Here is a 14,859-nt window from a genome sequence, read left to right as displayed (position 1 = left end):
AATTCTCACACTCAATGTACTGATGCCCAAAAATGGCAGCGTTCCATAAAATGTACGCGGCGTATAAGGTGTAAGAAGAACCGTCTTCTTTCTCTTCTCTCGTTAGGTGACTGTGACCACAATCGGCTACGGAGACAAGATTCCTCAAACGTGGATCGGCAAGGCCATCGCCTCCTGTTTCAGCGTCTTTGCCATCTCCTTCTTTGCTCTGCCGGCTGTAAGTGTCACTAATTGTTCGCCCCGGCATTGTTCCGTCGCCTGCCGCGATGCGAGTGCAACCTAATCTTCCCGGCTCAGGGTATCCTGGGATCAGGGTTCGCCCTGAAGGTCCAGCAGAAGCAGAGACAAAAGCACTTCAATCGGCAAATCCCTGCCGCAGCTTCTCTCATCCAGGTAACCACCTTGTTATTCTTTTGGTCGCTACTTACTCGATGGGTATCGAGTGTACGTAGATAATAAGCCTTGTGAAAATACAGCATTTAAAATTGCGAATAACAAAGCAAAATATTCGACGCGTGCAGGAAATCACTGTGGTTTGAAAGTAAACAAGCAATTGTAGTTTAAAAATAACTGTAGAACGATTATGCTCCCTCGGTCATACCATAACCTAACCCAATTTGTAAATACAACACGGGTGATATTTTAAGTTGAAGTTGCCTAAAAAAACTAACTAGCATGGTAATAAATTTTATTCTATCGTCATCCTTAACATTTAACAGAGGTGGCAAATTCCTCCAGGTCCAGAAATTAAAAACCCTGCCACAGTTTGGCGTTAGCCCCTGGTGCTAGCTAGCTAGTTAGCTAGCTAGCTCCCAAGCAGGTAAACGAGCACCATGGGACCTAGCTAGTGAGCTAGCTAGATAGCTAGCTAGCTAGCACCAGGGGCTAACGCCAAACTGTGGCAGGGTTTTTACTTTCTGGACCTGGATTTGCCACCTCTGCCATTTAACTTTGTTTCTTATCTATCCAAATACATAGAAAACTAGCAGCTGATACACTCACTCAGACCTCCACCAAGGCTTAGAACAGTCGTCGCTATAGCCATCCGACTCATTTAATTTGAGCAAGCTCCCGTCACACTTGGCAGAGTTAAAAATATGGCCGCCAAGGCACTTCCTACACCCTTGTTCCACATTCCAATTGTATTTTGTCAAGATTTTGACAACGCATTCTTGATGAGTCTTTCCCTGTACGTTCCTCAGACGCTTTGGCGCTGCTACGCGGCGGAGAAACCCAAAGGTTGTGCGGCGACGTGGAAAATGTACGTCCTGACTCCAGAGGCCATCAGCGCAGTGGAATCGGACAACTCCAGCCCCGCCGTCAGGAAGCTGAACATATCGGTAATGATTCGTTTACGTTGACTCACTCAGACGACGAAGATGAATGGACTGTTTTGAACTCCAAATTACCTGCAGTTTAAATTTAATGGTGTCAATGGACCAGCTACATAAAATATTCTGATTTGTTTTAATTGGCAACTATCTGGCAATATCAAAGGTCAATTTGGAAGAAACCACCTGTAGTCTCAGAACACTTTTGACAGCCAAAATGAAGACGACACTGCATATATTAGGGCTATAAGATGCATATGCGTGTATGTGAGCGGGTTGACCTGATGTTGCTATATGTTGGTGTGTCTGCCATATTGGATGTGGCAAATCGGTCCGTTTTCTCATGCCACTTTGCCACATCCAATATGGCGACTACACCAACCGATAATATGACTCCGCAGTAAAGCGTCTATGGTAAGATGTGCAATGGTAGTTATGACACGTGTTTTTGAAGGAATTAACCCACGTTTTATTTGAATGTTACAAGATCACCAAAATCTTCAAATTTAGAATTGCTCTACATTAAAAAAAGAAAAGAAAAAAAACTAACTTAGGTCAAAATTAGTCATTTCATTTTTCAAGATGAAGGAGCCTCGTGTAACTCTATCCACAAAAGTATTTGGACAAACCTCCTAATTCACTGATGATTTAATCAGCTTTTGGGCCCCAGGATTGTAAAAACACATGTTTGTTGCTCAATGGGGCAACCAAAATATTAGAAAACCGTACGGCCCAAAAAATAGTTTAGTAAAATAAAGTAAGCAAATTAAAACCAAAGTGCCAATTTTGCACTGTGAAGTTCCATCTCGGCTTGACTTAGCCCTGATTTTGGTTTCCAAATTCAACTGCAAAAAATGTGATTAAAATTTCATATTCATGTACTACAAATAATGTATCTTTGTTCACATTTCAATGCTCTATAAGATTTCAGAAGGTACCAAATTGACCCGTGTGTTCACTCTTTGTGAGATTTTTTTCTCACGTAAAATATGTAATTTGGTTCATAACTCTAAAACAATCGTTGCATGACCCGATTTTGTCAATGCACCGTGCAGTGGATGCATTGCATCTACACTCCAAAATTGATTGTAAAAGTTGAACGTAAAACTTCCAGCATTATTTGTTCCCGACATTAACATGAATTCCGAATTGAACTACACAAATGACAGCGTCCTGAAGGTGGCATATTTGCATGTCTAGCCTGTGCTGTGTTGTCTGCCGGCGCCGCTCCTTCACCTTCCACAACCAAATTAGCTGTGTTTTACCTCGACCGTGCAGCTTGAAAGGGCAAATGAAGTTCCCACAAACACACGTACACACACACACGCACGCACACACACATGGTCCCCCTCCTCCTGACTCCACCAGGATGACTTGATGCCTTTGTCTGGCGTGCACAAAGACTCAGTCAGTTGAGATGATGTCATCGCCGCCTTTCTCATGGGAGTAAACCTTTGTCTAGCAGAACAACAACAAAACAATCTTTGTGTAGCATTGAACCCGCACCTAAAAAGGGGGACGTGGGTGGGGGGGGGGTGCTGCTTCCGCTCTTTTCTGTCACCGCATGTGACTTTGCACGACACCTTTTGTCTCTCTTCCATATTTGCCGTCCACGTCGGCCCCCACCTTCCCTCTTTGCATAATTGGTTTATTGCTCTCTTCTTTCTATATTCCCTCCAATCCTTTCATTAAATTCTCCACCTCCACCATCACCGGCTCTTTCGAATGGCTCACTCAACCTCGCTCGCTTTTTGGCCTGCACTGCTTGTTGCCGCTAAAGAATTCAACTTGTACTCATGGCGTTGGTGTCGGTCAGACACTTTTTTTTCGGGGGTCCGAAGAAAGAGTCACGCAGTGGCTGAAAGAATGCGTTCTCACAAGATTTTAGTTGGATTTTGTGCAAACATAATGGTGATAATTAGTTCAGGTTGCTTCATGAAGTTAGTTAAGGATCATAAGAGAGGTATTGAATCAAAAGTGTGACCAATAGGTGTGGGAATCTTTTGAATGTCTCACGATTCGATTCCGATTTGTGGGTGTCCGATTCGATTCAGAATCGATTTTCGGTGAAGAACGATTTTTGATTGAAAATGATTTGATTGACAATGCTTTTTGCTCAATTTATAGATGTTCAAGGAATCGTAATGATCTACTCCAGTCTGACTCGCTAATGCTAATTAGTGCGCTACTCGGGCACTTTTATCACTCACAAGAACGGCTCCACGCTGCAAAAAAAAAAAAATACTTTTATTGGAATAACTTGATCGTGACTTTTTCCTTCTACTCTCTAATGTGGCTATAACTTAACAGTGTATCAGACCGCGCGGCACCACACTGCCCCTAAGTGGCCAGATTGGGTACAACGTGAACAGCATTCCCAATAAAGGCACACGCAAACAAAGGCAAGACAGTATGAAATAATTTAAATGAAATAGATTTTGGGACATTTAAAATTGATTCTGAATCGTACTAAATGAGAATCGATTTTTGGGCACACCACTAGTGACCAATGATATGGGGTATCCTAAAAAATATGAACTATGAATATCTGAGTGACTACTATGAACAAAGAGACTTCAAGCGCTTTATTTTCACTTCAAGTTGATTTTTACTGTCAAACTAAACATAACCCAAAGAGAATTACACATGTTTTTAAAACAACTGCATACTGTTACTTAAAAAAAAAAAATGCTAACAAACACTTGAAAACACCATAGATGGGCTAATGGTAGCATGGGTGTTGCAGTATTACTATAACCCTTTAAGTAATGCTTAATATATACGGTGTTTTTTTTTTGTGCGGTAATTAATCGCATGACTTCAATAATTAACTCACGATTAATCACAAATTTTACATCTGTTCTGTATGTACAATAAAATCTACAATAAAGTATTTTTTTCTCCTAATTTTTCATACTCATGTTAACAAAAACTAATAGAGATATGGCTGCATCTTTTAATCATTGATACAGTAATTTCACAATAAATCATAAAAATGAGTTAAAATTAAAAAGCTTTACTGTACTGTAAATAACGTACTGTACTGTAAAACTGATTTGTGTTGAGGTCATTTTTTCTGCCACTAGATGGCATAATTGCATTTGTAAGACGGTGACAGATCAGTGCATTTTTCTTTTCATATTAAGAGCTATCTCATCTTTAACATGAAGCAACTTGTGAAATTGTGCACATTTGTAAAATTTTTAAACACAATTTGACCCCCGTCGCCACAAATATATGCATTATTATAAAATGTATTACTGCAAAATTTTGACATGCACGTGTCTTCTGCATTGAGACTGGAAATCCCCCAGTATAAGTTTTACAGGTTGCAGGTTAAAAAAAATTAGCGCCGCTCAAAATTAACGCACTAATACTGACAGATCTTCTTTTGCCGTATTTGCTTGTTAATCCTACAAGTACAGTTTTACTGTGTATATTTTTTTATCTTATATACTGTCACGTGTGAATGTCGGCTTCTCTACCCGCTGGGATGTTTGTTGTGCGCTTCAGAAAAAGGGCCCCAAGAGGAGGCTGAAGTCGATACGAGGTAACGACTCCATCGACGTGTCGTCGGAGCGAGCCGTGTCCATCCCTCGAATCACATACGATCACATCGACGACTCTGTGGAGAAAAAGGACGCCTCCTTCTTCATGGAGGAGCCGGGCAGCGCCGCGGAAGGTGCTGAACTTGACACGCATGCAATTCTGCTTGGTTACATAAACGGAAACATACAGTTCGGATTAATGGATGGCTGGATATGCATATATGCAGTTTAGTTGAGATATTGTACAGTTTACATTTGTAGCGATTATACGTGTGGTTATTATGTCGCAGAAACAATAATAGCGTAATAGTGGTTGGTCGTATGCGCTCCCTTAAACGAGTCCCACTCTCTCACAACAGGAATCACCAGGATGTTCAAACAAACAGGTGAGTTAGCTTAGCTTAGCTTGACGGCTACGGTGAAGCTGACAAACACATGATCGTAGCCAATAAATAAAAAAGCATTAAGTAAACCTTATATAATCGAAAAATGCACTGAGAGCGCTGGCTGTTTCCTCTTCATTGTCGTCTGTCTTCTTCGTCTTTCCTCATCTGTCTTCTTTGTCATCTTCTACGTTGTCTTCACCGTCTTCTTCGTTGTCCGTCCTCCACCGTGTCTTCTCCATCTGATGTCTTCATCTGTCGTCGTCTGTCTTCTTTGTCTGTCGTCTTTTTCCTCTTTGTCATCAAACTTTATTGGCCGTCTTCTTCTTGGCCCGTTGTCTTCTTTGCCATCATCTGTCTTCATCGTCCTCATCTGTCTTCGTCTTCATCTTTTCTCCTCAATCATCCGTTATTGTTTTTATCTCCGTTTGTTGTCTCCTTTGCCTGTCTTTTTATTCGTATGTCGTCTTGTTCCTTCTTTTTTTTTCAATTTCTTTTTTATTATTTGTCTTTGTCAGTCTTAGTCATCTGTCATCATCTTCTTTCTTTGCCTGTTATCTTCCTTTTCACCGACGGCCATTTCTCATCTTTGTTTGTTGTCTTTTTCTTGGGCGGTCATGTTCTTTGTTGGTTTCCTTTTCGCCGTCTTCTTTGACTTCTCTTTCGTTTTGTTTTTAGTGTGACTCACTAGCTGGTCTTCCTCTTTCATGAGACCCAAACACTATCAGACTTATAGGCCCTTTGTCCCCAAGTGAACGGAACCAGTGGCAAGCAAACTGTAATGACTCCATGAAGCAAAACAATGTTGATGTAAAAAAAAAAAAGAAAAAAAAAAGCAGATTTGTTGCAGTCTTTTGCACTCCTGAAAGTGTAATACTTGTGTTCCATCCTACATCTCTTCCCAGGCCCTCGTCATCATTCTTGGTCGTCTTTCACTCTGAGCTGCCCTTCCTCTCCAGGTATCTTTCGCTTTCTTTTTCTTGTTTGTGTTATTGAAATAAAAACAAGCAAATTTCCATACTTTGTCAAAAATAAAATCAGATGCATAGTTTTGCTTTAGCAACATTCATTAACTCATTCACTGCCATTGACGCCTATAAACGTAAAAAATTCATTTGAACTATTTCTATTAGTTTAATATTTTTTTCCACTTTTGTTAACAAGAGTATGGAAACCTAGACTTTTTTTTTTAAAATAATCTTTTTTTTTTTAAGAAAAGAAAAGATTATTAAAAAATTAGGGCCGGTTGGCGATTACAATTTTTTGCTGTAATTAATCACATGACTTTAATAGTTAACTCACAATTAATCACAAATTTTATATCTGTTCTTAATGTACAATGTTTTTTTTCTCTAGGTTTCCATACTCTTGTTAACAAAAGTGGGAAAAAAATGCTAAACTAATAGAAATTGTTGAAATAAATTTTTGACGTCTATAGCCGTCAATGGCAGTGAATGAGTTAACATTACAGGCTAAACTTTGCTCCACTCTGACATGGAAAGATGTTACTGTCACAGTGGAGATCTACAATTAGCTAGGACTTTAGTACCATCTTATGGTGTCTTAGCGCATTAAAGAAAATGCATCAAAAACACAAATAGCTGGAAAAAAAACCCCACAACAAGTGAATTTGTGAATAGTGATGTCCTTATGTCCCTATATATTATCCTATGCTGATACATTTAATATCCCGATACAGAGATTGTGTATTAATCTTTTCGTAAAGAAAAAAACAACCTTCCAACCTAAACGCTAATCTTCATTTCCAGTAAAGAGGACCCATGGAGACAGCATGTCCGTCGACATCACCCGCGCAAGCAGCCTGACCGACGAGCTGGACAGCATGTGTGAGGATATTCCGCTCTCTGAAGTGACGGACAACACTCAGTAAGTCACATGTCAAATGATGTTAGTGTCTCGTTCTAGTTACATAGCTGGCTTTGTTAGCTAGCTGTCTTAGCTAGCTAGCTTTCTGAGCTAGCTGGCTCAGCTCGCTAGCTGGTTTATCTATCAACACAACAGATTATATAGTTTTGTTCTAGCCATATGTTTTTGAGCCACCCAAGTAATGCAGATATTGTATGTCTTTACAATTAATATTTAACACTTGATGCAAGGCTAGCTTGACTTTTCCATACTAGAGGGTAAGTCAATAAGTCTTTAAACTTCTCCAAAGTAGAGCAGAGTAGCAAAATTGGTTGCTCAGTGCTTTTTGGAGAGAAAAAAAGTTGCTGAGTGGCAAGATCTAGCACAGTAAGTAAGTAAGTAAATAAATAAATAGATGAATGAATCAAATACGATAGCCCATCCAGGATGGTCTGTTGCCACCTCCCATTAACCACTTGACAAATAATCCACAAATAGTGAAAGGTCGTAGAACAAAACCGTTATAATAGTTCCACGATATATTCTCTTACTTAATGCAAATTCCAATAGGATTACATACACAAAATTACATGTATGGGATAATGCTCCAAAGGGGGTCACCGCCTTCACATTAATGAGTGATCCTCAACCACTGCGCTTTCACAGATGATGGCGTGCCTCGGGGTCTTCTCGGGTTTTAATTAATTGACCCCAAAATTGCCGTTTATTTTCTACAAATGCCAAATAATAGTGACATTTGGTGACATTCTTTTTTGGTGGTGTGCCTTGAGATTGATTCATTTATTTTTTTACTGTAAAATCTGTGCCTTATCGGCACCCTGTAATGTTGTATTATTACCTCCGCTAAGCACAAAGTATATATGAAGGATTTTGGCTGCGATATTCTGCTTGTATTTTTTTTTACACACTCTTTGCGTTAGTTTAGCCTTTATAAAGGTCCCTTTCGGTCTCAGCTATTTAGCTTGCGCTCCCCTCGGCCCTCCCTTCTTCAGATCCTACTTCTATGCACTCTCGGCTTTACATTTTTACTCCACATTCTCTGCCCTCTTGGAAACAAAATGGCGAGTGAACCTTTCTGTTCCAAGTGACAGTTTTATTAACGTCATCTGTTTTACACGTATTCTTCATATCTCTTGTGTTCTCCACACGCAAGAACCATCCACTGCCTTAAAAAAAAAAATGAGAACGAGACCAAATCAATGCTTAAATATGTCACGCGGGAGTTCTGAGCGCCAGGATGCTTGTTGTTTCTCTTTGCAGTCTTTTGACCTGCCCGTTCGTGGCATCGGTCCAGGACTCTTTCTCCACACACCACTTGAATTCCACAAGGTACTGTACTGGCTCTCATGCTATTCTTCTTCTCCTTTTCTTTACCGCTATGCCTCTTCCTTCCTTCCTTTCCTCTACCTTCCGCCCTTTGCCCTGCTCTTCCAGCTCAGAGGACACTATGGAAAGGTTTGACATACAATTAATGGTCACAACTTAAAGCCCAAGGGTTTTTTTCTGGGGGGGGGGGGGTTATTTGTGGTTTCACTAGCATTTACGTGTTATTGTAGTTTTGCTAACGTTTCCACCAATCACCACTGTTCATTTTTCGTTTTCACTATCAAAACTTGTGGAGGTTGAACCGTTATGTATGTTTTTTTAATACTTTGTCCTTCACTCCAAAAAACGCATTTATACATGTTTAATGTGTTTTTTTCACCCATGCAAGAGCATACAGAAGGCTTTGATGCAGCTTCTGACATGAAGAGGTGGCTTAAAGCAATGGTAGTTATTACAAAATACGGTCAGCAGGTGGCAACAGAGTATAAGAGACCAGCCATGCAGGGCAACGTTGCAGCAAGCTCTTTTTGACAGTGTTTTCACCAGGAATGTGAATATTGATGAAACTTAGCTATATTCTAATGCTAATTACTGCAAAACGGAAACAGATGCAGATATACTTTTTTTTCCTGATGAAAGAAGAGACTCTAATCTTTCTTTTGGTTGGTTCTGTGTTTTTATAACAATAGAACAAAATATTCTGTGGGCCTTGCAAAATCTGTCAAAATCCAGTAAAACAGCCGTGAGCGAAGGGGGTTGCTTCAGTGAAAATGCTGGGAGTGAATGAGTTAATGCTTTGCAACATAACAATTTTTTTTTTATCTTAGCTGTAAAGTTAATGACAAACTATTTTAATTCATTTTATTGTTGTTTTTGTGAAAATAAGTAATTTTATTCATTTTATATTATATAATTAATTCCCGTAAAACAGCCGGAAGTTGCTTCAGTGAAAATGGCTGGGAGTGAATGTGTTAGGCTTGAAAAAAAATATTTTAGAAGAAATGCTTTTCCAGGCCTTTACTGCAGCCTCTTTCAGTTCGTGTCTGTTTGTGGGGGTTTGTCCTTCACTTTCCTCTTCAGAAGGTAAAATGCATGCTCTATTGCATTAAGGTCTGGTGATCGACTTGGCCATGTCTAAGACCTTCCACTTTTTCACAATAATCATTGAACACAATGGAGGAGCAAGATGAGGTATCTCGGGTATCTGGTTACGATTCCTCCTTGTCGCCTCCCCGGTGAGGTGGTCTGGAGGCGAGGATCCCTCCAGAAGAGCTGGACAAAGTGGAAAAATGTGAAATGAATGAAACAATTTTTGGATTACAATCACTCCCCAGTAAAGTGTCCCTGGACCGAAAAAGTTGAGTAACCCCCGCCTTAGTGAACCAAAGCATTCTGAAAACGTGGCATCTGCATCGTGACATGATTTGCGGATGCATGCGAGAGCGCTGGCCCTCCGCGTTTCAAGTGGGCGTTCAGAGACAGTACACGCTTGTGTCTCGTGCAGCGCCGGCGTGCTCGTAAGTCAACTTTAATGGCCCGGCTCAGACCCGAGCCGTGCGAGGGCACTCCCAAAACAGCTGCTTCGGTGTCACGCCATGGAGGATAGCGCTGTCATTTTGGACTCCGTAATGCGGATCTCCACCCTGAAACCGCCCCAGGGCGCGTCTACTACCGATCACGCACGGCAGGTTTTCCCTCCTCCGCCACTGCACTGTTGTCGCGCAAGTTGGAGAGTTCCGCTGTTTGTTTGGATTTGTTGCAGAGGGCCGTGTCTGAAATGAGTGTGTTACTTTGTGGTTGTGTGGGAGGAGTCTTTTTTTTCTTCTCTTTCTTTCATATGTGTGAGAAGCGTCAGCACAGTCATCACCGGACCTCTAAAGAGGAAGTGGTGCAGGGTAGCGTTTGAGTGCAATACTCGCTAAAAAAAAAACGTGCACAAAGCTTCAAATGACCAAAGACTCTTTTACCACCAACAAGGGTGTGTGTGTGTGTTTGAAAAGGATTATGCAGAGCTAGCGTAAAGATACACAGTTTGGCCTTGTGACTCTTTTGGTGTCTTCCAGTACGACGACTGTTACCACTGCAAAGTCATTGTGGTTTATTTTACCAGTACATGATCATTTAAAAAAAATATAAACAGTTCATATAAACTCAGTTTTTTGTTTTTGGGAAAACAGCTTATTCATTCCATTTAATTTGGCATTTTATTTTTTATTATTAAAAAAAAAAAATTATAATTGTTTGAATCTTCTTCTTCTTCTTGAAGTTGAAGTTTATTATTTATTTATTAGGAAGTGTATTTTTGAGCCATCTAAAAACCTAAATTCCTCGAATTTTATTCCCTGACCATTTAAAAAAGTATATACAGTTCATATAAACTCAGGTTGTTCTATTTAATTTGGCATTACATTTTTTATTATTAAAAAAAATCATTTATAATTGTTTTTCTCTTCTTCTTGAAGTTAGTGTATTGTTTATTTATTAGGTGTATTTTTGAGCCATCTAAAATACCTAAATTATTTTAAATTTTTATTCCCTGACCATTTCAAAAAGTATATGCATCATATAAACTCTGTTGTTGTTGGTTTTTGTTTGTAACATAGCATATTTATTCTATTTAAATTTGAATTTTATTTTTTTTATCATTTCAAAAATATTGTTTTCATTTTTAATTATTTTTATCTTTTTCTTCTTCTTAAAGTTGACGTTTATTGTTTATTTATTTATTTATGAAGTGTATGTTTGAGCCATCTAAAAACCAAAATTCCTAAATTTTTATTCCCTGACCATTTAAAAAAAAAATATACAGTTCATATAAACTTTGCTATTTTATTTTGTATTATTTCAAAAAAATATTTATTTATAATTGTTTTTCTCTTCTTCTTCTTTTTAATATTATTATTATTAGGGCTGAGCAAGTATCGATACCAGATTTCGTTATTGACCTTATTTCAAGGTTTTGGTGCTTGCGACCCGCTTGTGGCAGTTTTACAATTTCAGGAATGAGACAATCGAAATTACAAGAATAATAAATTGCCATTAATTACATGCAATTTTCAGGAAAAATGCAATTTTGAGCTATATCGGTCTTTCTTTAAAATTGGCTGTCCTCATCTTTTGGGGGAGAGTACTAGTGGAGTCCCAACAAATTTGACAGAATTTTAAACGCAATTATCTTGAAAACTTTAGGTGTTGAACATGATCATTTTATTCTGGGACTGATTTCAAGTCCAAATTTCTTTACTTGTTGGTGAAGTCTTTCCAAATTTTTGCGGGCGACTGTGTGCAAGCATCATTATTTATTTTTGGGAGTGAACCACATGGCTCGACATGAAAACAGAACATAAATAAAACATTAAATATAAAAGCTTCATCAAATTAAATTTTTTTTGTTATTTTAATAAGATTTTCCAAAATGAAATGATATGATACCTACAATTTTATTTTGTTTTGTTTCATTTGTATTTGATTTAATTTCACTCTATTTTCAATCTCGTTTGCTAGGCCTCACTAGCCAATACCTCTTCCACTATTTCTTTCGTCAAACCGCATTGACCGTTTCGGTGTCAGTTGTCTCCTGACTTGATTTCGGTCGGTCCTTCTTCATCCTCCTCATCCTCAGACCTACAAAAAGCCTGCGCAGGCCACCTGCGGGCATCTCTTAATTAGTTCCCCCTCTGCCGAGCTGACCGGAGATAAATAATGAAAAGGCACCGCAGCAGTGCCGCGGGAGGGACTGGAGGCCGAGACGCATGCATCACGGCCCCTGGCCTCTTTAAGTGGGGGGCCCTCTGTGCCGGGCAACTGGCGCCTTTTGTGCGGCCGTTGCTGTGAGCAAATTGACTTTTTGTCTGTGTGGCCTCTGTATGCTTGTCTTGTACACTGTACTGTGATATCCACAGCACGGCGGGGGCGGTGCCAGCATACGGCGTTCCGTCCACAGCGCAATGTGTGCCGGACTCCTTTCAAAACGTCCGCCTTTGACAAATGTTTGGGACGGGAACGAGCGCGTTGGTTCAACTGTGTTCTTCACGCTTTTGATAGGGAAGTATGGAAGAAAAATGTGCGTTTTAACCCACTGCTCTTTACTCTTTGGCCGAGCACATTGGGATATTTTGAATATATAATGAGCAGCACTGTGTGTTAGTGGTTAGCATATACAATATATGTTTCACTTGTCTGAGGTTCGGGGTTGGAGGTTGCTGTGGGGTTTCTCCAAAATAATGTATGGTGGGTTAAGTGAAGACTGTAAATGATCCTTCAGTGTGAATGTGGTTGTTGGTTTTTTTCCTTATGTGCAGCAGGGCTCTGTTCTCATCCCCCACACATTTTGGAAGATTACTGTATTCTATATATTTTTGACACACTGCCATAGATGCATTTAGAGTATAACTCACCAAAATGCAATCATTGGTGGGAGATCTGTGCTTGCCTCTCATCTTTCAATGAGCCAATCTCATCTTGGGTAAAACTTTATTTGTTTCTTCTTTTTCCGTCTTTGAATACCAGGTGCATGTTTTCCATCTTCCAAAGCAGTTTTGATGGCTTATTTGCCTCATTGGAAAATCTGTTTGCGACATCAAAGACATAAGTAGGTTTTGTGCCTGAGAAACACCTACACAGAACAAAACATTTATACAAATACATTGAAATAATAATAATAATAATAATAATAATACAATTTTAAATTATATTATTAAGTATTTTATTAAGTTAGAATTAAGTACATTTTATTACTGAATTCGAACATGGACATCAGTTGTGCATGATTATATTGTTTTAAACTGCACATATTTTCTTATTTTCGAGGAGAATAGCGGAAAATTGCATGCATCTGTTGACCACATTTTAATCACGTACAATCAGTGTACGCCATAAACAAAATAAACATGTTCTTTCAGCCTCTGTGACAAATTAAATATTTTTTTGTCTAGCGGCCGAATGAACCCGTAGCGCTCCACTGCAGGTGTCGACATTTTCATAATGTTTGTAAACAATCGGCAGCACCTGAGGACTTTGCATGGCACAACGTGAACAACTGCTGCTGACAGATGAAAAATAATGACAAAAACATGTATTGGGTGTCACTTGGCCAGAAATACCCCAAAAGGCTCATTTAGAAAGGGAACACATTAAAAAAAAAGAAAAAAAAAAAGAAGTTGGTATAGTCGAACCTGTGGGTGAGGAGAATATTTCAATTGGCTATTACTATTCAGAGAAGACTGCCTCGGGGCCGAGTAGCCAATTGTAAAAGGACAGACTGTCAGCCAAAACGACATCATCATCTTTGTGGAGCACATTTTGTATATAAAATGTTGTCTTGGTTTGTCTTTTGAGTAATTTTGCCATTCATAAAAGCGAGCTAACCTGCTAGCTAACATCAGCGTTACAGTGGACGTCAACCATAAACATTTCTTGACAGTGATATTTTATATGTGACTTCACTAGTCTAAACATGACTGATTAATATTACTTTTGTGGAATATTAATTATCAAGCAAAATCCAGCCATTTTTATCCATCTCAGGGGGCGGCCATTTTGCCACTTGCTGTCGACAGATAATGATATCGCAGTTGCTCAGGGCTCAGGCAACAACCAATCAGAGCTCACCTGTTTACTAAAGCTGCGCTGTGATTGTTTGTTACAACATTGATGTCATCTTCGGTTGACAGTAGCAAAATGGCCGCCCCTTAAGATGGATAAAAAAAGGCTGGATCTTGCTGCTTAAGTCATTTTCCACTCCAATATTAACCAATTTTTGGGGGTTGACTTCCATCATGGAAGCAATCCACCTCATGTACCATCTTTTCAACTGCCACACGATCAAACGACAGCTAAAAATATCATTTAAGCCATTTGCGTGTTTTCTTCAATCGCTCCGCTTTGGGCAAGTGACATGTAAGAAAGGTTTGTTTACTCGTGGAAAAAGCGCCGTCTTCTGTAAGTGTGACATCACGGTGAAAATGTTTATTTCCTTTTCCTTTTACTGTACTCAACAATTTGGTGCTTAATTGAAAAAAAAAAAAATTCCTTTGCTGTCAAATGTAAGGTGCATTTCATAGCCTGTCATGACGCTGACCACTGCAGCATGCAAGTCAAATGAAAACCCAGCCCAGTTGGAAGAGTCCCAGACTTGGCATAGATGCGGCCCTGTCCTTTTGAGGTGTCCCCGCTGCCCCCCGCCCCTCTCCGCTCTGACATGAGCGCCGACACCTGGATAAATAACACTCGCTCCGTCTTCTCGCCGGGCCTCCCCGTGGATGAAAAGTGCAGTGTGCAGCGGCACCTGAGTGGCCTGTTTGTACAGCCCCGACGCGAAGGCTTCCTTCGCTCTGCTTTTGGCTGCCTTCTTGTACTCGCGGGGATTTCACGCCATTTGATGTG

At 39.7% G+C, this 14,859-nt stretch overlaps 1 protein-coding gene across 5 annotated transcripts in view; it reads left to right on the top strand.

Moving 5' to 3' along the window:
• kcnq1.2 (potassium voltage-gated channel, KQT-like subfamily, member 1.2) overlaps nucleotides 1–14,859 on the top strand; it is a 160,171-nt gene that overhangs the window by 21,977 nt on the left and 123,335 nt on the right. For 4 of the 5 annotated variants that reach the window (XR_015094677.1, XM_086074523.1, XM_086074526.1 and 1 more), the window contains exons 8-15: nucleotides 107–217; nucleotides 298–393; nucleotides 1,203–1,340; nucleotides 4,845–5,013; nucleotides 5,239–5,265; nucleotides 6,168–6,221; nucleotides 7,032–7,149; nucleotides 8,410–8,478. Coding sequence is in view for 4 of the 5 variants with exons in the window: in XM_086074523.1 (XP_085930649.1) it covers nucleotides 107–217; nucleotides 298–393; nucleotides 1,203–1,340; nucleotides 4,845–5,013; nucleotides 5,239–5,265; nucleotides 6,168–6,221; nucleotides 7,032–7,149; nucleotides 8,410–8,478 (782 nt within the window). In the remaining variant the exon portion in view is untranslated. The remainder of the gene's footprint in view (nucleotides 1–106; nucleotides 218–297; nucleotides 394–1,202; nucleotides 1,341–4,844; nucleotides 5,014–5,238; nucleotides 5,266–6,167; nucleotides 6,222–7,031; nucleotides 7,150–8,409; nucleotides 8,479–14,859) is intronic. The other variant, XM_086074524.1, reaches the window with a different exon arrangement.

The sequence above is a fragment of the Leptonotus elevatus genome, chromosome 4 (genome assembly GCF_054856555.1).
Source record: "Leptonotus elevatus isolate MCC_2025b chromosome 4, RoL_Lele_1.0, whole genome shotgun sequence".
NCBI classification, from domain to species: Eukaryota; Metazoa; Chordata; class Actinopteri; order Syngnathiformes; family Syngnathidae; genus Leptonotus; species Leptonotus elevatus.
Note: the sequence above shows the minus strand (reverse complement) of the source record. Positions and strands in the feature narration are given on the sequence as shown.